The sequence below is a fragment of the Myotis daubentonii genome, chromosome 13 (genome assembly GCF_963259705.1).
Source record: "Myotis daubentonii chromosome 13, mMyoDau2.1, whole genome shotgun sequence".
NCBI lineage: Eukaryota > Metazoa > Chordata > Mammalia > Chiroptera > Vespertilionidae > Myotis > Myotis daubentonii.
The window spans coordinates 8,340,567-8,363,758 of NC_081852.1; the positions used below are offsets into that span (position 1 = coordinate 8,340,567).

Consider the following 23,192-nt stretch of genomic DNA (forward strand, 5'->3'; position numbering starts at 1 on the left):
TATCAGGCACAGAGCAGGGCTGATCAGGGGGTTGGGGCGCCTTCCCCTGTCACGAACAGAGCAGGGCGGATAAGGAGGTTGTGGCCCCGCCCCCTGTCACACACACAGCCGCAGGGTGATCAGGGAGTTTGGGCGCTGCCCCCTGTCACGCTGCTCCAGGGGCCAGGATGCCTCTCGGCTCCGCTGATCCCGGTGCTGAGAGGCATATTACCCTTTTACTATATAGGATAGAGGCCTGGTGCACGGGTGGAGGCTGGCTGGTTTGTCCTGAAGGGTGTCCTGGATCAGGGTGGGGGTCCCGCTTGGGTGCCTGGCCAGCCTGGGTGAGGGGATGATGGCTGTTTGCATCTGGTCATACCCCCTTCATGGTGGGGGTCCCCACTGGGGTGCCTGGACAGTCTGGGTGAGGGGCTGAGGCCTTTTGCAGGCTGGCGGGTGACTGAAGCTCCCAACCGCTCCTTTTTTCCTTTTTTATTTTATTTTTTTAATTCTTGGATTTATGGCTGTCACTGGAGCTGAGAGCCGGCTTTAGCTGTGAGACCTCGCTGCTGAAAGCAGGTTTCTGGCTTTGTTTACTTTCTGTATTTGAAACTTTGTTGTGACTCCAGCTCTGAGATCCCGGCTGACTGAAAACAGGTTTCTGGGGTTTTGTTTAGCTTCTATATTTGTAACAATGTTTCTTAGCAGCTCAGAGCCCAGCAGCGCCAGGCAGGGAACGTTGGCGTCCTCCGTCACTGAAGCAAGCAAGCCTCCTGTTCATATCAGTAGCCTGGCTGCCGGCTGCCATCTTGGCTGGCAGTTAATTTGCATATCGCCCTGATTAGCCAATGGGAAGGGTAGCGGACGTACGGCTAATTACCATTTCTCTTTTATTAGATAGGATAATAATATGTAGACCAGTGGTTCTCAACCTTCCTAATGCCGCGACCCTTTAATACAGTTCCTCATGTTGTGGTGACTCCCAGCCATAAAATTATTTTCGTTGCTACTTCATAACTGTAATTTTGCTACTGTTATGAATCGTAATGTAAATATATGATATGCAGGATGTATTTTCATTGTTACAAATTGAACATAATTAAAGCATAGTGATGAATCACAAAAACAATACGTAATTATATATGTGTTTTCCGATGATCTTAGGCGACTCCTGTGAAAGGGTCATTCGACCCCCAAAGGGGTGGCGACCCACAGGTTGAGAACCGCTGATCTAGACACTAACATCACCTATTCTATTTTCCTGTTTTGTTGGTTATCAGCGGTGTCCCATCTATTATATATCTAGACTTATAAAAACCGAATGTTCTTTTAGCTCATTTTCCCATATGTGTTGACCACTTTCAGTTTCTTATTCTTTCCAATTGCTTGTTAATCAGAGTCTTATGAAGGAAATCAATTTTTTTGAGTCCTTTTCCTCTTCAGCTGAGTGAGCAATATTCTTGGAAGTGGGAGCAGCCTTGCAAACACCTACCCTTTGTTCAGAGCAGTTTTGGGAGAAGTGGAATAAAAATGGCTGCTCATCAAATGCAACATTAGGGTTGCCAGTCCCTGTTTACTCTCCCTGCCTACCATCCCATAGCCCGGTACACAGTTAACAAATGAAAATCCCCAAATTAGAGATGCATTCTTTTGGTTCAAGACTTCTATCCTTTGTTAAAATTAGAACACCATGGCCCTAGCTGGTAGGGCTCAGTGAATAGAGCATCCACCTGCATACTGAAGGGTCCTGGGTTCAATTCCAATCAAGGGCACATGCCTGGGTTGCAGACTAGATCCCCAGTAGGGGGCGTGTAAGAGGCATGCAATCAGTGATTCTCTCTCATCATTGATGTTTCTCTCTCTCCTTCTCCCTTCTTCTCTAAAATCAATCCTATATAAGAAAAGCATAATATGGTAAATGTCCAACCAATGGGTCAACTGTTCAGTCAACCACTCGACCAGTTGCTATGACATGCACTGAACACCAGGGGCAGACGCTCCAACCGGTAGGTTAGCTTGCTGCTGGTGTCCAGCCAATTGGGACTGGGTGAGAGGGCCGGATACACCCTGGAGCCCTCCCGCGGTCCCTCTCCAGCCAGCCAGCCAACCTCCTGCAGTCCCTCCCCGGCTAGCCGGCACTGATTGGGACTGGGTGAGATGGCCCTGATTGGCCCCCATCACTGGCCAGGTCAAGGGACCCCACCAGTGCATGAATTCATGCACTGGGCCTCTAGTAAAAATAATAAAATTAATATATATTTTTAAAATGTTGAAGTTCTTTAAAAAAATTATAATAGCATGAAAAATGACTATCTTAAACCTTATGGATAATTTGGATATTTTATATTTAATTGGTTTTGTAAACAGCGTTTGATAGGTCTTAGTGGGGCTGGGGGAATAGAGAGAGAGAAAAAAAACACACATTCCAATTACTAGACACTTTGGAGGAATATAGGAGAAAACTAGCAAAAGAAACTGAGGTGCCTAGAATCGTTGAATATAGCTTATTCGGGCACTATTATTTTGCCTAAAGGCAGCCTTTTTATGGTCCCAGGAATGTCCATGATGACCTTCATCTTCCCTGGGAAACCCTTTAGAGCAGGGGTTAGTAAACTACAGGCACATGAGTCAAATCTAGTCCACCATCTGTTTTTGTAAGTAAACTTTTGTTGGAACATAACCATTTTCATTCATTTACATACTTGATATGGGTGCTTTCATGCTACAATGGCAGAATTGAGTAGTTGTAACAAATCTGGCTCATGACGCTAAATATTTTAGGTATTATGGGCCAGATTTGTTACAACTAAAATATCTGGCCATTTACAGGAAAATTTTGCCAACAACTAGTCTAGAGAGTATACGCTTTTAGAAGGTTATGTATGGATCATAGATACCTTAAATTTATTTTAGATTTAAAAAAATGTGTAGAGAAAGAAACCCTAATACACTGTTGGTGGGAATGCAGACTGGTACAACCATATGGAAAACAGTTGAGTTTTCCTAAAAAAGTGGAGTTCCTAAAAAAATTAAAAATAGAACTGCCATTTAACTCAGTGATCCCACTTCTAGGAATATATATAAGAATCCTGAAACGTCAAACAGAAAGAATATATGCACCACTATGTTCATAACAGCATTATTTACAACTAGAGGCCCAGTGCATGACATTTATGCACTGGTGGGGGGGTGGCCCTCAGTCCAGCCTGCGCCCTCTCACAGTCCAGGACCCCTTGGGGGATGTCCGCCTAAGCCGGCAGGTGGACATTCCCTGAGGGGTCCTTAGTGCTGCCACAGAGGCGGGAGAAGCTCCTGCCATCACCGCTGCACTCTCCAGCTGTCAGCTGGCTTCTGGCTGAGTGGCGCTTCCCCTGTGGGAGTGCACTGACCACCAGGGGGCAGCTCCTACGCTGAGCATCTGCCCCCTGGTGGTCAGTGCGTGTCATAGTGACCAGTCATTCTGCTGTTCGATTTGCACATTAGGGTTTTATTATATAGGACTAGAGGCCCAGTGTACGAAATTCGTGCACTCGGGGGGGTGGGGGTCCCACAGCCCGGCCTGTGCCTTCTTGCAGTCCAGGAGCCCTCAGGGGATGTCTGGCTGATGGCTTAGGCCCGCACCCCTCGGACATCCTTAGTGCTGCCGCAGAGGTGGGAGAGCTCCCACCACCACTGCTGTGCTTGCCAGCCGTGAGCCTGGCTTCTGGCTGAGTGGCACTCCCCCTGTGGGAATGCACTGACCACCAGGAGGCAGCTTCTGAGTTGAGTGTCTGCCCCCTGGTGGTCAGTGTGCATCATAGCTACTGGTCATTCCACCATCAGGCCGAAACTAGCTCTACGACATTCCCTGAGGGGTCCCGGATTGTGAGGGGGTGCAGGCCAGGTCAAGGGACCCCACAGGTGCATGTTTGGGGCCAGGAAGGGATGCAGGAGATTGGCCAGCCAGGGTGGGACTGTGGCAGGGCTCCAGGGTGTGTCCAGCCCATCTTACTCAGTCCCGATTGGCTGGACCCCAGCAGCAAGCTAACCTACTGATCGGAGCATCTGCTCCTGCGGGTCAGTGCACATCATAGCGACTGGTAGACTGTCTGCCCCTTGGTGGTCAGTGCACATCATAGTGAGTGGTTGAGTGGCCTTAGCATATCGTTAGTATATTATGCTTTGATTGGTTAAATGGCTGATTGGACCAACCAGACACTTAGCATATTAAGCTTTTATTACATAGGACTAGAGGCCTGGTGCACAAAACTTTGCGCACTCGGGGGGGCCCCTCAGCCCGGCCTATTCCCTCTTGCAGTCTGGGACCCCTCAGAGGATGTCCACCTGCTGACTTAGGCCCGCTCCCTGGGGGATTGGGCCCAAGCTGGCAGTCAGACATTCCTCTGGCAGCCTGGGAGCCCTCAGGGGATGTCCACTTGCCAGCGGGGAGCAGGCCTAAGCTGCAGTCGGACATCCTTAGCGCTGCTGAGGAGGCGGGAGAGGCTCCCACCACCACCACTGTACTGGCAACCATCAGCCTGGCTTGTGGCTGAGCAGAGCTCCTGCTGTGGGAGTGCACTGACCACCAGGGAACATCTCCTGCATTGAGCATCTGCCCCCTGGTTGTCAGTGTGTGTCATAGTGACTAGTCATTCCCAGTCTTTCTGCTGTTAGGGTCAGTTTGCATATTACCCTTTTATTATATAGGATAGAGGCCTGGTGCACGGGCGGGGGCCAGCTGGTTTGCCCTGAAGGGTGTCCCGGATCAGGGTGGGGGTCCCGCTTGGGTGCCTGGCCAGCCTGGGTGAGGAGCTGATGGGTGTTTGCAGGCTGGTCACACCCCCTTCAGGGTGGTGGTCCCCACTGGGGTGCCTGGCCAGCCTGGGTGAGGGGCTGATGGCTCTTTGTAGGCTGGTCAAGCCTCCAACCCCCAGTGGGGACCCTTACCCCATAGAGGTTTGGCCAGCCTGGGTGAGGGGCTGATGGCTGTTTTCAGGCTGGCTACACCCCCTTTAGGGTGGGGGAGTCCCCACTGGGGTGCCTGGCCAGTCTGGGTGAGGGGCTGAGGGCCGTTTTCAGGCTGGCCAAGCCCCCCGGCGATGGAAGCTCCCAGCCTCTCCTTTTTTCTTTTTTTTTTTTTATTCTGGGATTTATTTACCTTCTATAATTGAAACTTTGTTGCTTTGAGTGGAGCTCAGAGCTGCCCGCAGCAGGCAGGAAGCTTGGCTTCCTCCATCATTGGGGCAACCAAGCCTCCTGCTTGCTCCAGCTCCGTGGCTGCCAGTCTCCATCTTGGTTGGGTTAATTTGCATATAGTTGCTCTGATTGGCTGGTGGACGTGGCTTAAGGCATAGCGAAAGTATGGTCAATTTGCATGTTTGTCTTTTATTAGTGTAGATAGTTAAGATCTGGAAACAGCCCAAGTGCCCATCAGTACAGGAGTGGATAAAAAAGCTGTGATACATTTACACAGGGGAATACTATGCAGCTGTAAAAAGAAGGATCTCTTACTCTTTGAGACAACTTGGAGGGACCTGGAGAGTATTATGCTAAATGAAATGAGCTAGTCAGAGAGAGACAAGCATCACATGATCTCACTTACATGTGGAATCTAATGAACAAAATAAACTGATGAACAGAATAGATCCAGAGACATTAAAGCTTGCAACAGACTGACGTATTTCAAAGGGAAGGGGATGGGCAGGAATAGATTAACCAAAGAACTAATATGCATATATGCATATCCCATGGTCACAGACAATAGTGCAGTGAAGGCCTGGGGAGGGGGTGGGAGCAGGGTGAAGGGGGTCAGTGTGGGGGAGAAAGAGAACATCTGTAATACTGTTAACAATAAAGATTAATAAAAAAAAATTTTTATTGAGACAGGAGTTATCCAGTGTACTAAAAGTGTTTTCGCTCAGTTATATCTGTTTTCTCTCTCTCAGCTTTAGGTCCATGGCCCAAAATGCCTCTACCACTGGAGACTCTCTTCTGTAAAGAAGACGACCAGACAGGAGGCTGGGATGAGCATGCCACTGCATCCACTGTCTGCCATTCCTTCTCAGGATGCCACCTGTTCTAGAGTCTACAGAAGTAAGACCAAAGAAAAGGAGAGGGAAGAGCAGGTAATTTTAGTTTCCTTAGTTTTGTTGTTTTCATTAAATATTATCTACAATGGTAAAATCTGAAGATGAATATTTTCTCTGGTGATACTAGAAAGCCCAGGTTGTGCTTAGAAATTGTCTTTGTTATTGTTGTTATTCCTCATCAGATAATATTTTTTATATACTTTTTTAAAAAAAATTTTTATTGTCTAAAGTTTTACATATGTCTCCTTTTACCCCAATTGCCAACCCCCCCCCCCCCAGCCATTCCCACCCTGGGCAAGCCCCTACCGCCCCAGTGTCTGTGTCCATTGGTTATGCTAATATGCGTACATGCAAGTCCTTTGGTTGCTCTCTAACCCCTCCACCCTCCCCTGCCATTTGTCTCTGGATCTGTTTTTGTTCATCAAATTATGTTGATCATATCCTACATATGAGTGAGATCATGTGATATTTATCTTTCTCTGACTGGCTTATTTCGCTTAGCATAATGTTCTCCAGTTCTATCTATGTTGTTGCAAATGTTAAAAGTTCCTTCTTTTTTATAGCAGCGTAGTATTCCATTGTGTAGATGTACCAGTTTTTTAATCCACTCATCTGCTGATGGGCACTTAGGTTGTTTCCAAATCTTAGCTATTGTAAATTGTGCTGCTATGAACATAGGGGTACATATATCCTTTCTGATTGGTGTTTCTGGTTTCTTGGGATATAGTCCTAGAAGTGGGATTACTGGGTCGAATGGGAGTTCCATTTTTAACTTTTTGAGGAAACTCCATACTGTCTTTCACAGTGACTGCACCAGTCTGCATTCCCACCAGCAGTGCACGAGGGTTCCTTTTTTGCCAGCTCTTGTCGTTTATTGATGAAAGCCATTCTGACAGGTGTGAGATGGTATCTCATTGTTTTGATTTGCATCTCTCGGATGTTTAGTGACTTGAGCATGTTTTCATATGTCTCTTGGCCTTCTATCTGTCCTCTTTCAAAAAGTGTCTGTTTAAGTCCTTTGCCCATTTTTTTATTGGATTGTTTATCTTCATTCTGTTAAGTTGTATGAGTTCTCTGTAAATTTTGGAGATTAAACCCCTATCTGAAATATCATTGGCAAATACGTTCTCCCATTCAGTGGGCTTTCTTGTTGTTTTGTTGATGGTTTCTTTTGCTGTGCAGAAGCTTTTTATTTTGATGTAGTCCCATTTGTTTATTTTCTCCTTAGTCTCCATTGCCCTAGGACAGTGGTTCTCAACCATGGCTGCACATTCGAATCACCTGGGAATATTTTTAAAATCCTGATTTCTGGGCCTCATCCTCCAGAAATTCTGTTTCTTTGTTACTAATGTTGTGGCCCCACCTCATAACAAAGAAACAGAATTTCCGGAGGATGAGGCCCAGAAATCAGGATTTTAAAAAGATTCCCAGGTGATTCTAATGTGCAGCCAAGGTTGAGAACCACTGCCCTAGGAGCAGTGTCGGTTAAAGATATTGCTAAGACACATGTCTGCTATTTTGCTGCCTATGGAGTCTCATAGGGTTTTTATGGTTTCCCGTCTTACATTTAAGTCCTTTAGCCATTTTGAGTTTGTTTTTGTGTATGGTGCAAGTTGGTAGTCCAGTTTCATTTTTGCATGTATCTGACCAAATTTCCCAGCACCATTTATTGAAGAGACTGTCTTGGCTCCATTGTATGCTCTTGCCTCCTTTGTCAAATATTAATTGAGCATAATGGCTTGGGTCTATTTTTGGGTTCCCTGTTCTGTTCCATTGGTCTGTATGTCCTTGGGCCAGTACCAAGCAGTTTTGAGAACTGTGGGTTGGTAATATAGCTTAATATCTGGTATTGTGATCCCTCCAACTTTGTTCTTCTTTCTCAGGATTGCTGTGGTTATTTGGGGTCTTTTTTATTCCAGATGAATTTTTGGAGAGTTTGTTCCAGATCTTTGAAATATGCCGTTGGTATTTTAATGGGGATTGCATTGAATCTGTAGATTGCTTTGGGTGGTATGGACATTTTAATGATGTTGATTCTAGCAATCCATGACCATGGGATATTCTTCCATTTGTTTATGTCTTCTTCTATCTCTTTTTTCAATGTCCTGTAGTCCTGTAGTTTTCCGAGTACAGGTCTTTTACCTCCTTCGTTAAGTTTACTCCTAGGTATTTTAATTTTTTTGGTGCAATGGTAAATGGGATTTTTTTTTTTTCTTTTTAGTTTTGCTTTCTATGAGTTCATTATTGGTGTCTAAAAAGGCCATAGATTTCTGGGCATTAATTTTGTATCCTGCTACATTGCTGAATTAATTTATTAGGTCTAGTAGTTTTTTGATGGAGTCTTTAGGGTTTTCTATGTATAGTATCATGTCATATGTGAATAAGGACAGTTTTATTTCTTCTTTTCCAATTTGGATGCCTTTTATTTCTTCTTCTTGTCTGGTCGCTATGGCTAGCACTTCCAGTACTATATCAAACAGGAGTGGTGAAAGTGGGCATCCCTGTCTTGTTCCCGTTCTTGGGTAAATGAGTTTGGTTTTTGCCCATTGAGTATGATGTTGGCTGTAGGTTTGTCATATAATGCGTTTATTATGTTGAGGTATGATCCCTCTAGTCCCACTTTGATGAGAGTTTTTTATCAAGAAATGGTGTTGGATTTTGTCAAATGCTTTTTCTGCATCGATTGATATGATTATGTGATTTTTGTCTCTCAATTTGTTTATGTGATGTATCACGTTTAGTGATTTGTGGATATTGTACCATCCTTGCATTCCTGGAATAAATCCCACTTGGTCATGGTGTATGATCTTTCTAATGTAATGCTGAATCCGATTTGCTAGAATTTTGTTGAGAATTTTAGCATCTATGTTCATCAAGGATTTTGGCCTGTAGTTATCTTTTTTTGTCGTGTTTTTATCTGGTTTTGGAATGAGGGTAATGCTGTCTTCCTAGAAAGAGCTTGGAAGTGTGCCTTCCTCTTGAATATTTTGGAATAGTCTAAGGAGGATAGGTTTTAGTTCTTTGAGTGCTTGGTAGAACTCCCCTGTAAAGCCGTCAGGACCAGGGCTTTTGTTTGCTGGGAGATTTTTGATCACTGCTTTAATTTCTTTGGTAGTTAACGGCTTATTCAGGGTTTTTGATTCCTCCTGATTGAGTTTTTGGAGCTTGTATTTTTCTAAGAATATGTCCATTTCATCTAGGTTGTCCATTTTGTTGTAATAGAGTTGTTCATAGTATTTTTTCATAATCCTTTGTATTTCTGTGGGATCAGTTGTTATGTCACCTCTTTCATTTCTGATTTTGTTTATTTAGGTCCTCTCTCTTTGCTCATTGTTGAGCCTAGCTAGAGGTTCACCAATCTTGTTTATCCTTTCAAAGAACCAACTCTTGGTTTTGTTGACCTTTTGTATTGTTTTTTTGGTCTCTATGTCTTTTAATCTTTATTGTTGAAAGTATTACATAGGTCCCCTTTTCCCCCAATAACCTATTCCAGCGTATCCTCCTCTCTCTCCCCACCACAAGCCCTCACCACTCTTGTTGTCTGTGTCCACGGGTTATGTGTCTATGCATGTAAGTTCTGTTATGCCCAGATTTCAAGATCCCCCAAAGATCCACCAGGGAGCGCACAGTCCGATGCAAAAGCAAAGAGTCTTTATTCAAGCTAGCTCGAGCTCCTCGTCCACCACACTTGCCGATGCAGCGGCAGGAGGCAGAGAGAGAGAGAGCTCTGTGGGGAGAGGGGTTTTATAGGGGGGTTGGAGTAAGGGGAGGAGAGAGGACTGTGGGCCCTGTCGATTGGCCAGGCGCAAGTCGGGATCTTGTTACACAGGATGTGGTTGTGTCTATGGCACGCACTTCCCTTGATAATCATTGGTTAGTTTAAAGAAATCCTAGGTGTGGCTAGCAGAGGCTTGGGCTTCTGGGAAGAAGCCCCTTGCTGAGCACATGGCTAATGGCTGCTGCCCAAAAATGGAGGATCCAGGGCAAGATGGAGGTAGTAGCCCTCGCCCTTTCAAGTTCATTAGTTGATCTCTTCTCACCCATTGTCCCCTGCCTTTTTTCTGAGGTTCAACAGTCTGTTCATGCTTCTATGTCTCAGGGTCTACTTTTGTTCATCAGTTTATTTAGTTCATTAGGTTCCACATATGAGTGAGATCATGTGATATTTATCTTTCTCTGACTGGCTTATTTCGCTCAGCATAATACCCTGCAGGTCCATTCATGCTGTTGCAAATAGTAAGAGGTCTTTCTTTTTTATTGCTGTGTAGTATTCCATTATGTGAATGTACCACAGTTTTTTTATCCACTCATCTACTGATGAACATATAGGCTATTTCCCATTCTTAGCTATTGTAAATTGTGCTGCTATGAACATAGGGGTGCATATATTTTTTCTGATGAGTGTTTCAGGTTTCTAGAAGTGGGATCACTGGGTCAAATGGCAGTTCCACTTTTAATTTTTTTGAGAAAACTTCATACTGTTTTCCATAACAGCTCCACCAGTCTGCATTCCCACCAGCAGTGTGCTAGGGTTCCCTTTTCTCCACAACCTCGCCAACACTTATTTGTTGATTTGTTGATGGTAGCCATTCTGAGGTGATACCTCCCCATTGTTTTGATTTGCATCCTCAGATGATCAGTGACTTTGAGCATTTTTTCATATGTCATTTGGCTTTCTGTATGTCCACTTTGGAGAAGTGTCTAAATTATTTAGGTCCTTTGCCCATTTTTAATTGGAGTGTCTTCCTTTTGTTACGTTGTATGAGTTCCTTATATATTTTGGAGATTAACCCCTTATTGGATGTATCATTGGCAAATATGTTCTCCCATGCAGTGGTCTCTCTTGTTATTTTGTTAATAGTTTCTTTTGCAGAGCAGAAGCTTTTTATTTTAATGTCCCATTTGTTTATTTTCTCCTTAGGTAGAAAATAAACCTGTTGTCCTAGGTAAACATACTGTTATTGAGAAATGTCTGAGGTTTTGTGCCTATGGTTTCTTCTAGGACTTTTATGGTTTCACATATTACACTTAAGTCTTTTATACATTTTGAGTTTATTCTTGTGTATGGAGTAAGTTGGTGGTCTAGTTTCATGTTTTTGCATGTATCTGTCCAATTTTCCAAATACCATTTATTGAGGAATCTGTCTCTGCTTCAATGTATGCTCTGGCCTCCTTTATCAAATATTAATTGAGCATAGTGGCTTGGGTCGATTTCTGGGTTCTCTGTTCTGTTCCATTGATCTATATGCCTGTTCTTGTGCCAGTTACCAGGTTGTTGTGAACACAGAGGTTTTGTATAACTTGGTATCTGGTATTGTGATTCCTCCAACTTTGTTATTCTTTCTCAAGATTGCTGCAGCTAGCTATTCGGGGTATTTTTTGGTTCCATATAAATTTTTGGAGTGTTTATTCTAGGCCTGTGAAATATGCTGTTGGTATTTTAATAGGGACTGCATTGAATCTGTAGATTGCTTTGGGTAGTATGGACATTTTAATGATATTGATTCTACCAAATCCATGAAGTAGCATAATTCTTCCACTTGTTTATATATTCTTCTGTCTCTTTATTCAACGTCCTGTAGTTTCCAGAGTACAGATCTTTTACCTCCTTGTTTAAGTTTATTCCTAAGTATCTTAATTTTTTTGTTGCAATGGTAAGTGGGATTGTTTTTTGGTTTCTCTTTCTGAGAGTTCATTATTGGTGTATAAAAATGCTATGAATTTTTGCGTGTTAATTTTGTATCCTGCTACGTTTCCAAATTCATTTATTAAATCTAGTAGCTTTTTGATGGAGTTTTTAGGGTTTTTTATGTATAATATCATGTTTTCTGCGAATAATGAGAGTTTTACTTCCTCCTTTCCAATTTGGATGCCTTTTATTTCTTCTTCTTGTCTGATCATTATGGCTAGAACTTCCAGTCCTATGTTGAACAAGAGTGGTGAAAGAGGGCATCCCTGGTCCTGTTCTTAGGGGAAATGGTTTTAGTTTTTGACCATTGAGTATAATGCTTACTATAGGTTTGTCATATATGGCTTTTATTATGTTGAGATATGATCACTCTATTACCACTTTTCTGAGAGTTTTATAAAAAATGGGTGTTGGATTTTGTCTAATGCTTTTTCTGCAACAATTGATATGATCATGATTTTTATCTTGAATCTGTTTATGTGCTGTACTATATTTATTGATTTGTGAATATTGTACCAGCCTTGCATCCCCAGAACAAATCTCACTTGGTCATGGTTTATAATCTTTTTAATGTATTGCTGGATCCAGTTTGCTGAAATTTTGTTGAGAATTTTAGCGTCTATTTTCATCAAGGATATTAGCCTGTAGTTCTCTTTCTTTGTTGTGTCTTTATCTGGTTTTGGAATTAGGGTAATACTTGCCTCATAGAAAGAGTTTTGAAGTGTGCCTTCCTCTTGAATTTTTGGGGTTGTTTGAGGAGGATAGGTGTCGGGGTTCTTGTCCCAGCATCAAGAAAGGTTCAGGAAATCTGGAGAAGGCTGTGCATAGATTAGAAAGGAGTCCAGAGACAAGCATAACTTTGAAAGGCATTGGGGGTCAGAGGAGCTTAGCTAAAAGAGCTAAGATCCAAGTTCTAAGGTCTTAAGGTCTAAGGTGGGTCTCCTCGTCCCAGGACCCCATGCTTTTTATTAACACAATTTGTCCTGAGGCGAGGCAGAGATATACACTTCAGAGGGTATACAGAAGCATTATCAGAATGGGGGAATTAGCCTATAGCTGTTCAGGTGTTTAGCCAGTAGGAGGCAATAACATGTAGATTAAGATGCCTTCCTTTTAGCTGTCCTGCAGCCAAGCAATAATCCCGTTTCAGGTTTGGGAAAATGCCTTTAGCTATTCCCAGATGCAGCCCTGCTGTCATGCTGGAATTAGTCTCCGGCAGATAGGTATTAGTTCTTCTTTGAATATTTGGTAAAAGTCCCCTGTGAAACCATCTTGACCAGGGCTTTTGTTAGCTGGGAGGTTTTTTTTTGTTTGTTTGTTTTTTCTATTACTGCTTCAATTTCATCAGTAATTATTGGCCTACTCAGGTTTTCTATTTCTTCCTGATTGAGTTTTGGAAGGTTGTATTTATCTAGGAATATGCCCGTTTCATCCAGGTTGTCCGTTTGTTGGGAATAAAGTCGTTGATAGTATTTTTTTATGATCGTATTTCTGTGGGATCAGTTGGTACTTCACCTCTTTCATTCTTGATTTTGTTTATTTGGGTCCTCTTTCTTTGTTTTCTGGTGAATCTGATTAGAGGGCCATCCATCTTGTTTATCCTTTCAAAGAACCAGCCCTTGGATTTATTGATCTTTTTTTGTGTGTGGTGTTTTTTTGGTTTCTATGTCATTTATTTCCACTCTGATCTTTATCATTTCTTCTACTTACTCTGGGCTTTTCTTGTTTTTCTCTTTCTAGTTCTTTAAGAATGTGAAAGAATTAGTGTTAGAAAACTTACTACCAGTTTTTCTTGTTTTTTGAGGTGGGCCTGTAGTGCTATGAACTGCCCTCTCAGGACTGCTTTCACTGTGTCCTATAGATTTTGGATTGTTTTGTGTTCATTTTCATTTGTTTCCAGGTTTTTAAAATTTCTTCTTTGATCTCTTTGGTATCCCATTCATTATTTAATAGCATGATATTTATCCTCCATGTATTTAATTGGCTTTGAGCATTTTTATTGTAGCTGATTTCTGATTTTAGCCATTATTGTCTGAGAAGATGCTTGATAAGATTTCAATCTTCTTGAATTTGTAGAGACTTAGATTGTGTTCTTACATGTGGTCTATCTTTGAAAATGTCCAAATTTCTTGCACTTGAGAAGATTGTATATTCCATAGCTTTGGGGTGAAATGTTCTGAAGATGTCAGTTAGTTCCGTCTGATCTAGTGTCATTTAGGATTGCTGTTTCCTTATTGATTTTTTTGCCTAGAAGATTTCTTTAGTAATATCAGTGGGGTATTAAAGTTTCCTACTATGATTGTATTGTTGTCGATCTGTCCCTTGATATCCTCCAGAAGTTGTTTTTTATATATTTGGATTCTCCTGTATTTGGTGCATATATGTTTACCAGAGTTATTGCCTCTTGTTGTATCAATCACTTTAGTATTATGAAGTGGCCTTCCTTATCTCTTGATAAGGCCTTCACTTTGAGGTCCATTTTGTCAGAAATTAATATTGTTACCCCAACTTATTTTTCATTTCTATTTGCTTGAAATTATTTTTTTATCCCTTCACTTTCAACCTGTGTAAGTTCTTTGTTCGGAGGTGCGTCTCTTATAGACAGCATATATATGGGTCATGTTTTCTTATCTATTCAGCTAACCTGTGTCTTTTGATTGGAGCATTTAATCCATTTACGTGTAAGGTTATTATTGATAGGTACTTTTTTGTTGCCATTTTTATTCTTTATGCCTGAGTTCCTTTCTCCCTTTATAGTTCTTCTTTTTACAGCAAATCCTTTAGCATTTCTTGCATTACTGGTTTGGTGGTAATAAACTGCCTTAGCCTTTTTTTTGTCTGTGAAGCTCCTGATATCACTTTCAATTTTAAATGATAGCCTTGCTGGGTATACTATTCTTGGATTCAGACCCTTGCTTTGCATCACTTTGTATACTTCATGCCATTCCCTTTCTGGCCTGATGTGTTTCTGTTGAGAAATCATTTGCTAGTCTAATAGGAGATCCCTTGTGGTCACTTTCTGTCTCTCTCTAGCAGCCTTTAAAATTCTTTTTTTGTCTTTTACCTATGCCAATTTAATTATGATGTGTCTTGGTGTCGGTCTTTTTGGGTTCATCTTGATTGGGACTCTGTGCTTCCTGGACTTGTGTGACTGTTTTCTTCCCAACGTCAGGGAAGTTTTCTGTCATGATTCCTTTAAACAGGTTTTCTATTCCTTGCTCAGCTTCCTCTCCTTCTGGCACCCCTATTATACAGATATTGTTTCATTTCATGTTATTTCAAAGCTCCTCTTGCTTTTTATATTTTTTTTCCAGTTGATGCTCTGCTTGGGTATTTTTTTCTGTCTTCTAACTTGCTGATTGGGTCCTCAGCTTCTAGTCTACTGTTAAAACCTTCCATGGTGTTCTTTATTGCAACCATGCCATTCTTTGTTTCCTCTTGATGCTTACTCATGTTGGTGTATTTCTCATTCAGGTTTTACAATTCTCATTTAGTTGCATGTAATTCTCATTCAGAAGTTTGAGCATCCTTATAACCATTACTCTGAATTCTTTCTCTGACAAATTACTTGCCTTCATTTCATTTAGTTCCTTTTCTGGTGATTCCTCCTTTCCTTTCATTTGGGGGTTGTTTCTTCATCTTCCCATTTTTGCTGTTCTTTGTATTTGTTGCTATGTATTAGATCATACTTCTCCGCCTCCCAGATTTTTTGGGTTGGCCTTATGTAGTAGATGTTTTGGGGGATCCAGTGGTGCAGTCTCTCAATGTCTACTGTGCTAGGTGTTCTAGGGAGGCCCCCTGCTTGAGATATTTGTGATCTCCTAATGTAATTGGGTCTTGAATGTTAGTCCCATTCATGGATTGAGTCTCCTCTCAAGGTGTCTGATTATGTGACTCGCTCCCTACCATGTCGTGCCAGCCCTTGTGAAGGTGCTAACTGAATAGCACAGAATACAACAAGACAGGACACAACACAGGAGGAGCAGAACACAAATGTACATAAGACCGCTATAGCCCCAGCTAAAGTGACCACCAGAGAGATGAGAATTTGGAAAGAGAAAAGAGAGCAAGAATGATAGAAAAATAAGAAAAAAAGAATATGGGAAGAAAACACAACAAAACAAACAAACAAAACAAAAAGCACAAACAGAAAAACACCCAGAAAAAAAAGGGGCGGTGTTCAGAATCTGTAGATGCAGAGCTTAAATAAAGAAAATAACATTAAGGAATTAGTGGAATAGGGGAAGGACCACAGTTTAGAATAAAGGAGGGAGAAAATACATGAAAAGACAGGCAAGAAGAAAAAAAGCTAGAAAAGAGAATAGAGGAGAGAGCAGATAGCCCTAAATTTAGGAAGTGAAACAAGTTAAGAAATTAGGAGAAGCAAAAGAGAAGAGAGGGGGAAAAAAAAAAGAAAGAAAAGAGAAAGGGAAATTGAGTAGGAGCAGGGAAGAGGAAATTAGATATATGAACAAAACAGACTAGAATAATAACAAATCAGTAAAGCAGATAGATAAGCAAGATCAATTTTAAAAAGGGGAGAAAGAAAGGAAAGAGAAAAATTAAAAAGGAAAAGGGAGAAAAAAAACAGGAGGAAAAAAAGAGAAGAGAGGAAGAAAAAAGTGCAAAAAAATAAATAAATGCAGTGTCATTCCCTTTAGCCAAGTTTAAGTGCCCCATGGGAACTGGCTTAGGACCCCACTCTTCTGTCTGTCTGCCAATTCTGGACTTCCTGTTAGGTGTTAACCACTGTCAGGCACTATCTTTTGGCTTTTAGCACCCTGCTTGAAGCTCTAAGCAAGCCACCAGTCCACTGCTTGGTCTCATTATTTTTTCCTTTTTTTAAAATTGATTAAGGTATTATATATGTGTCCTTAACCCCCCGTTTGTTCTCATTATTAATCCATTCATTTATTTAGCTTCCCTGTGTTAGCGTTTTCCAATTTTTTTTATTATAATTGATTTCTAGTTTCATAACGTGGTCAGAAAAGATGTTTGATATGATTTCAGTATCCTTGTATTTATTAACACCTGTTTTATGTCCTAGCATGTGGTCTATCCTAGAGAATGTTGCATTGTAGATTTAAGAAGAATGTATATTCTGCTGATTGGGATGAAATGTTCCGTAAATATCAATTGAATTCATATGATCCATTGTGTCATTTAAGGTCACTGTTGCCTTGTTGATTTTTGTCTGGAAGATCTATCTATTGATATCAGTGGGGAGTTAAAATTCCCTTCTATGACTGTGTTGCTATTGATCTCTCCCCTTAATGTCCACCAAGATTTTCTTTATATATGTGGTTGCTCCTATGTTGGGTGCACATATGCTTACAAGAGTTGTATCCTTTTGTTAGATTATGTGATTTGCAAATATCTTCTCATGTTCAGTAGGATGCCTTTTTGTTGATAATTTCCTTTACTGTGCAAACGTTTTTAGATTGTTATAACCTTGTATATGTTTTTATTTCATAATCTTTTTTCATAATTTTCTGTCTTTCCATTATGTTTTTATTTTTCATTTACCTCTGTGAATATTAAGGTACAGAGATTAGAATCTTACTAAGTGAACTTTGATAATACCTTTGAAAAATTGTTTTATTAAATTCAAGGTAATATTAATAGGTTTTTGAGGAAAATTTGAACTTTGAGATCCTCACTTTAAAAAGTTATTTATTATGAAAAACAGAAAAATATGGGAGGATTTTTTAGATTTACTTCAAATTTCATTCCTGAAGTTTTAGTTTCTTGTTTTATACTTTAACTTTAAATTTTTACTTGCTTTTAGACCCTGGAATTTTTTCTATTTTTTTTTTTTTAGTTAGGTTATATATTCAAAGTTATTGTGCTATATTTTACCAAGTATTTCTATGTGTTTTGAGATGGGAGTGGGGTGTATTGTTTGGTGCAGCTCAGCAGTTCCAATTTCTCCTGTGTACTAGGAAGTGTATATATATGTATAAAATATGTTGTACATATTACCTAAAGATCTAGATACGAAAATTCCTCACAGTTTTCAATAAATGTGTGTAATGCATCTTCTGGTAAATGGAGGTATGCAGTTGTTAATTATTCACTTCATGAGACCATTTTTACAGCATCTGAATAGGCGAAGCTACCACTCAGTTTCCTTTATTTAATTTAACATTGCATATACTAATACCATGTTTCTTCTGTGCAATGCACTGTTCTTCTCAGGGGTTTAGAAATATGAGAACGAATTCATTTGGTTCTCATATGAGCACTCCGAGTTAGGCACTATCATTGTCATCTTTGTTTGATAGGTGAGCCACAGAAAGTTTGGAAGCGTTCCCTGGTTGGTAGTTGGCAAATGATAGAATTAGTATCAAACCCAACCTCCCCTCCTATGTTCTCACTCACTTGCTTGCACAGGCTGCTCAGCCAGCCATTGGGCCCTATCTTTTCAAACCACATGTCCCTCCTATGACCTCGCCCAGCTCCACTCCCCTCTGTGTCTACATTCCTGCAACACTTAGAAGTGTATACTGAACTAGATTCATATGTTCTCCTGTTTGCTTCCTTGCATCTTCGTCTGTGTCTTTATTAATTTATTAATTTTTAACCCATATTTAATAAGCACCCGTTTCATGGTGGTGCTTTGTCAGGCATTTAGCATAAATGTGGCATAAGGCAGAGACACCCTCTGTGTTTCCTAAATCTCTCCCAGGTCATGTGCTTCCGTAAATTCCCACATGGGGACTGTAGTCCAGGCCCTCACCATCCCTACTGCTGTACCAGCCTCCACGTTCGTTGTCTTGCCTCCACCTCCTGCTTCTTGCTATGTGCACTGCTGGCAGGGAAACTAGACAGTTGCGCAGCTCAGTGTGTAAGTGCCATGGTCCAGAGAAGAGCCCCTGACTCAGTCTCATGGTGACAGGAAGGCTTTCTGGAAGAAGAGATGTCAAAGATGACTCCTTAAGAAAAAGTAGGACTTAGCTAAGGATAGAGGAGAAGAGTGTGCGGGCAGAGAAAGTAGTACAAGGTGAAAATTCCTAGGGAGACAAGAATGTGGTATGTTTGAAGGACTGAAAAAACACTCATGCTCGAGTGCGTAGGTAGGAGCACTGAGAGGAGGCAGGAGTGACCACATTGACGCTACGAGCACTGGGACGTGAATGAAGGTGTGGGACAGGGTATTAATAGTTGGAGCTCTGTTTTGGTTCATGGGGTTTGGAGAGGGGAGTCAGGGAGGAGGCCACTTAGATGGCGATTGCAGCAGTCCTCTTGGTGATGACCTGGACGAAAGAGGTGTTGGGGATGCGAGAAGTGAGCAGTTGCAAGGAGGTGGACAGGAAGTGGGTTCGCTGACAGGGCTGGAGGCTGATCAGTTGTGGTGGTGGAGATCGGTGAGGTCTGGCCTGGACAATGGTCCGTCCAGCTGGAGATGTGTAGAATCCAGAGAGAGAAATCTATCTAACTAAGCTAAAGACAGAAAAATGGAATTTTGAAGTTGGCAACATATAGACAGGAAAGGAGGCCCTGGGAATAGGAATAGTTAAAATTGTCAGTAAGAATTGTCTGAGAAGAAAACGAGATGTGTGCCAGGGCACCGAGGAGCCACAGTCTGCAGTCAGCGTCTCACAGACACGTTGTAGCATGACAGCAAGCACACCTTGTCATGACAGTTACTCTTGCTGCTTGCAGTATTTTGGAATAGTTTACAGCCTTCTTTCCTGCCGCTTTTGCATAAGCAGTGAAATGTTGCCCCTTTCAGTCAGTCCTCCTGGTGCGGTTTTCATGTTGGCTTATGAAAACTCAGTTTACCTCATTTCAGAAGCCTGTCTTTTTAAACAGCAGATTGCCATTGGGTTTACAGCATTCAGGTAATAGGTAAGTAACGAACTGGTTGTGGCTGCAGTTGTAAGGAGTCTTAGTATATTCTGCCTCAGCGCTTCGGTTTAAAGTAGGCTTAGGCTAACTAAGGCATAAGCTTGTGTATTATTAGCTGTGTAATGAGCTCTTAAAAGCAGCATCACATACGAATTATGAGCAGCGTGCTCAAGTGATTCGTATGGTACCCCAACACTCACTGATGTCTGTTCCCTGAGAGCAGAGGTCTTCTTTCAGATTCGCTCTGGGACCTAGGATTCTGCTTACCAGCATGGCCTCGTGGCCAGTGAGTGTCACCATCATCCTCTCTTAGCCTTGGTGCGCTTCCCAAACCGGCCCACTGAGAGCAGCTGTCATCCGCATCTGACGGGCACAGAGACTAGAATATTTTACCAAGTGAACTTTCATAATACCTTTGAAAATTTACTTTATTAAATTCAAGGTAATACTAATACATTTTTAAGGAAAATTTTAAACTTTGAGCTCTCACTTTAAAAAAAAAATTTTATTATAAAAAATCCCAGAAAAATGTGGGAAGACTATTTTAGATTTAAGACCAAGAGGCATAAGAATCAAATGTAATATGTAAACATTGATGGGACTAGCTAGGAAAAATAGCAGCTATAAACTACGCTTTTTGAGACAGTTGGGAAATTTGAATATTGTCTATAAATTAGATGATAATTATAAAATTATGGTTAATTTTTTAGATGTCAGAATGGCACTGTGGTTATATGGAGGAATGTCCTTATTAGAAAAATGCATTCAGAAATATTTAGGGGTGATATCCATATGTCTGCAACTTATTTTCAAATGGTTAATCCAGACAAAGAAAAATAATAAGGAAAAATACGTGTGTGTCAGGAAGAGATAGAAAATAAATGTGGCAAATTTTGTTTTTGTAGGTATTTTCTCTATATTTTTATTGATTTCAGAGAGGAAAGAAGAGACAGAGAGAGGTAGAAACATCAATGATGAGAGAGAATCATTGATTGGCTGTCTCCTGCACGCGCCCCCCCCCCCCCCCCGGGGAATGGAGCTTTACTAGCTCATATAAAAGGCAGCCCATGTGAAAGTGAGTGATAAAAGTCAGCTGGTTGAGTGCCATCCTGTGCACCAAAAGATTGCTGGTTCAGTTCCTGGTCAGAGCACATACCCAGGTTGCGAATTCCATCCCTGGTCAGGGTGCATGCAGGAGGCAGTGATCAATGTTTCTCTCTCACATCGAGGTTTCTCTCTCCCTCTCCCTTTCTCTCTCTCTCTAAAATCAATAAAAACATTTTTTTTTAAAATTATAGTGAGAGATGGGCTTCATATCAGAGACATACTCAAGGACCCAGGTTCTTTCTGTTGATCTGCTCTACCATTCATGGATTCGCTGTATCTCCAGGCAGATTTCACCTAATGTTGTAGGTCATTGTCAGTAGAATTCAGGGCTGTACATAGCCTTGTGCATGGAGGAAGAGAGGAAGAGGAACTTGTTGCTCTCTCTAAGGGAGAAGGTATATCCCAGATGCCTCCAGCAGATCTCACCTCATGAGCCAGAAGCGAGCCAGTCAACTTACTCCAGGGTCGCAGGGTGAGGCCAGCATCCAAGGTAACTCTGGGGAGAGGGAAGTACTGAAGAGAATCTGTGTTCTGTTGAGGAGGAGGGAGAACAACCAACATCCACTGTAGTCATTTTGGTATACCGGTAATGCTAGTATTTTGACATCTGTCAGGCCAAAAAGTCATCTTTTTTTATGTGGCCATATCAGGGCGTTTCATTTCGTTTTGTTTTAAGTAGTGTGATTTCTGTTTTAAGAGTGGCAAAATGAAGCCAGATTTCAAAATATCCATCCTTTTAGACATAATTATATGAACAGCTAATGGATAAAAACTGGCAGAAATGTGCCAGTAAACAGCAAATTTAAAGAAAACAGCTGGTGGTCTGTTGGAAATAAAAATTTCCAAGAATTCAGAGTTTGACTCAAGTCTTCCCAACCCCACGCCGTGCAGAGGCTGTATGAGAGAAAAGGATAGGGAGTAAAATAAAAATCCCGGGCGGCTGTGGCAGGAGCGTGAGTGATGCAGGCAGTCCTGCAGGCGCCTGGATTCCAAGTGACTGGAAGCCCTTCCCTGAATGCTCCCCATGTGACAGAAAAGCACACTGGGGATCACTGCTTTGGCACGTCCAGGCTCGTAAAAGAGAAAAGGAAAGTAGACTAGTGGGAACACCTGGGGCCGAGTATTTCGTCAGTGAACTGGGAGCCAGCAGAACCCCTGACAGAAGGGAACACTGACAAGGCACGTCTCTCTGGGCGCCAGAAAATGCTACTGGACAGGGACCTGAGCGGGTCTGCATAGTCTGCCTGTAGCGTGTGGGTTCTGGACTTGGTGCTGGAAAAATTTCACGACATGAGTCCAGGTGATTTTTGAGAGGAACTTTATTAAAGCTGGGAACAGTGAAACAGGAAGGGTCTAGGATGGAAGAAGCAACAGAGAGCCATGGCGGGAATTAAAGAAAGTTGGGGAGGAAAGAATGTATCCCAGGAGAGAGCAGAGTCAGGCTGCTTGTGGCCCTAGCCCTGCTGAGCTGATTCCCTTTCCCTTTTTCGCATTCCACAGACCTCCCTCTCCTCGCACACCTGCGCCGAGCTGCTAGCGTGCAACCAGCTTGGAACGGAGCTGGAGTGGAAGGTTCCCCTCCACGGCACAGTGACACCCACAGATGCCACAGACGGTCCCTGTGGGTCTGAGCCAGTGAGGAGACTGGCTGGCCAGGTTCTGCCCTCGTGGCAGGATGGAGAGAAAGGCACAATGCCTGCGGGAGAAAGAATAACTGCCCTTCAAAAAAGAAGAGAATTCCCAAGGAGTAAGCTATTAAGAATCTGAGTTTCATAAAACACAGGCTCAGAAATGACATACTAAAAATAGCACAATGAGGTGAAAAGGCAAGAATACAGAGCCAAGGAGACATATAAAGAATCGATTTGCAGAATAAATAAATTAGAAGTGGCTGGGAACAGAATAACAGTAGCTGAAAGAGTAATTACTGACAAAGCACCAGCTTGAGACAGAAGAAAAACAAAGATGAAGGCAGTGAGGTAAACATGATAGGTGGGGACTGGACCTCCTGGCGGCAGAGCCTGGAGAAGAATGAGCCTTTCATGCTGTGTTCAGGTTCCTCTTGGAATTCTGGCTTTGGTTGCTGAGAATGAACTGCTGCAGATGTCACTCATGGATATGTGTAAGCACTGACAAGTTGGTGAAGAGGAACGCTCATGTTTTTCTTAGAAGAATATCAACGAGATAAAGATCTGATAGCCCTAGGACCAGGCAAATTCCCCTTTTAGCAACTTGTTTCCTGGCATTGATACCAAAAGCTCCCCTCCCCCACCACTCGATGATTTTCTGTGCTTTGCAGGAAATGATTTTCTTTGCTTTTGCTAAATGTTAATTGTGACCTGCTGATCTCAGGGCAAGCACTTTGCTGCTTTTTCTACAGCCAGAACCTAATTCACAGGACAGGTTTTATGGAGGAAAAAAATTTTGTTCTGTTAGACATCTGTGATTAATCATTTACCTTTCCTACATATTATGAAATTTCTCAAGTAAGCCTGGGC

At 41.9% G+C, this 23,192-nt stretch overlaps 1 protein-coding gene across 8 annotated transcripts in view; it reads left to right on the forward strand.

Annotated features, from left to right (window-relative positions):
• Nucleotides 1-23,192, forward strand: part of MARCHF8 (membrane associated ring-CH-type finger 8) — a 147,564-nt gene that overhangs the window by 69,917 nt on the left and 54,455 nt on the right. For 4 of the 8 annotated variants that reach the window (XM_059662127.1, XM_059662126.1, XM_059662133.1 and 1 more), the window contains exon 2: nucleotides 5,904-6,083. In XM_059662127.1, the coding sequence (XP_059518110.1) occupies nucleotides 5,982-6,083 (102 nt within the window). In that variant the 5' untranslated portion in view covers nucleotides 5,904-5,981. Of the gene's footprint in view, nucleotides 1-5,903; nucleotides 6,084-23,192 lie in introns of those variants that run through there. The other 4 variants (XM_059662129.1, XM_059662128.1, XM_059662131.1 and 1 more) reach the window with 2 other exon arrangements.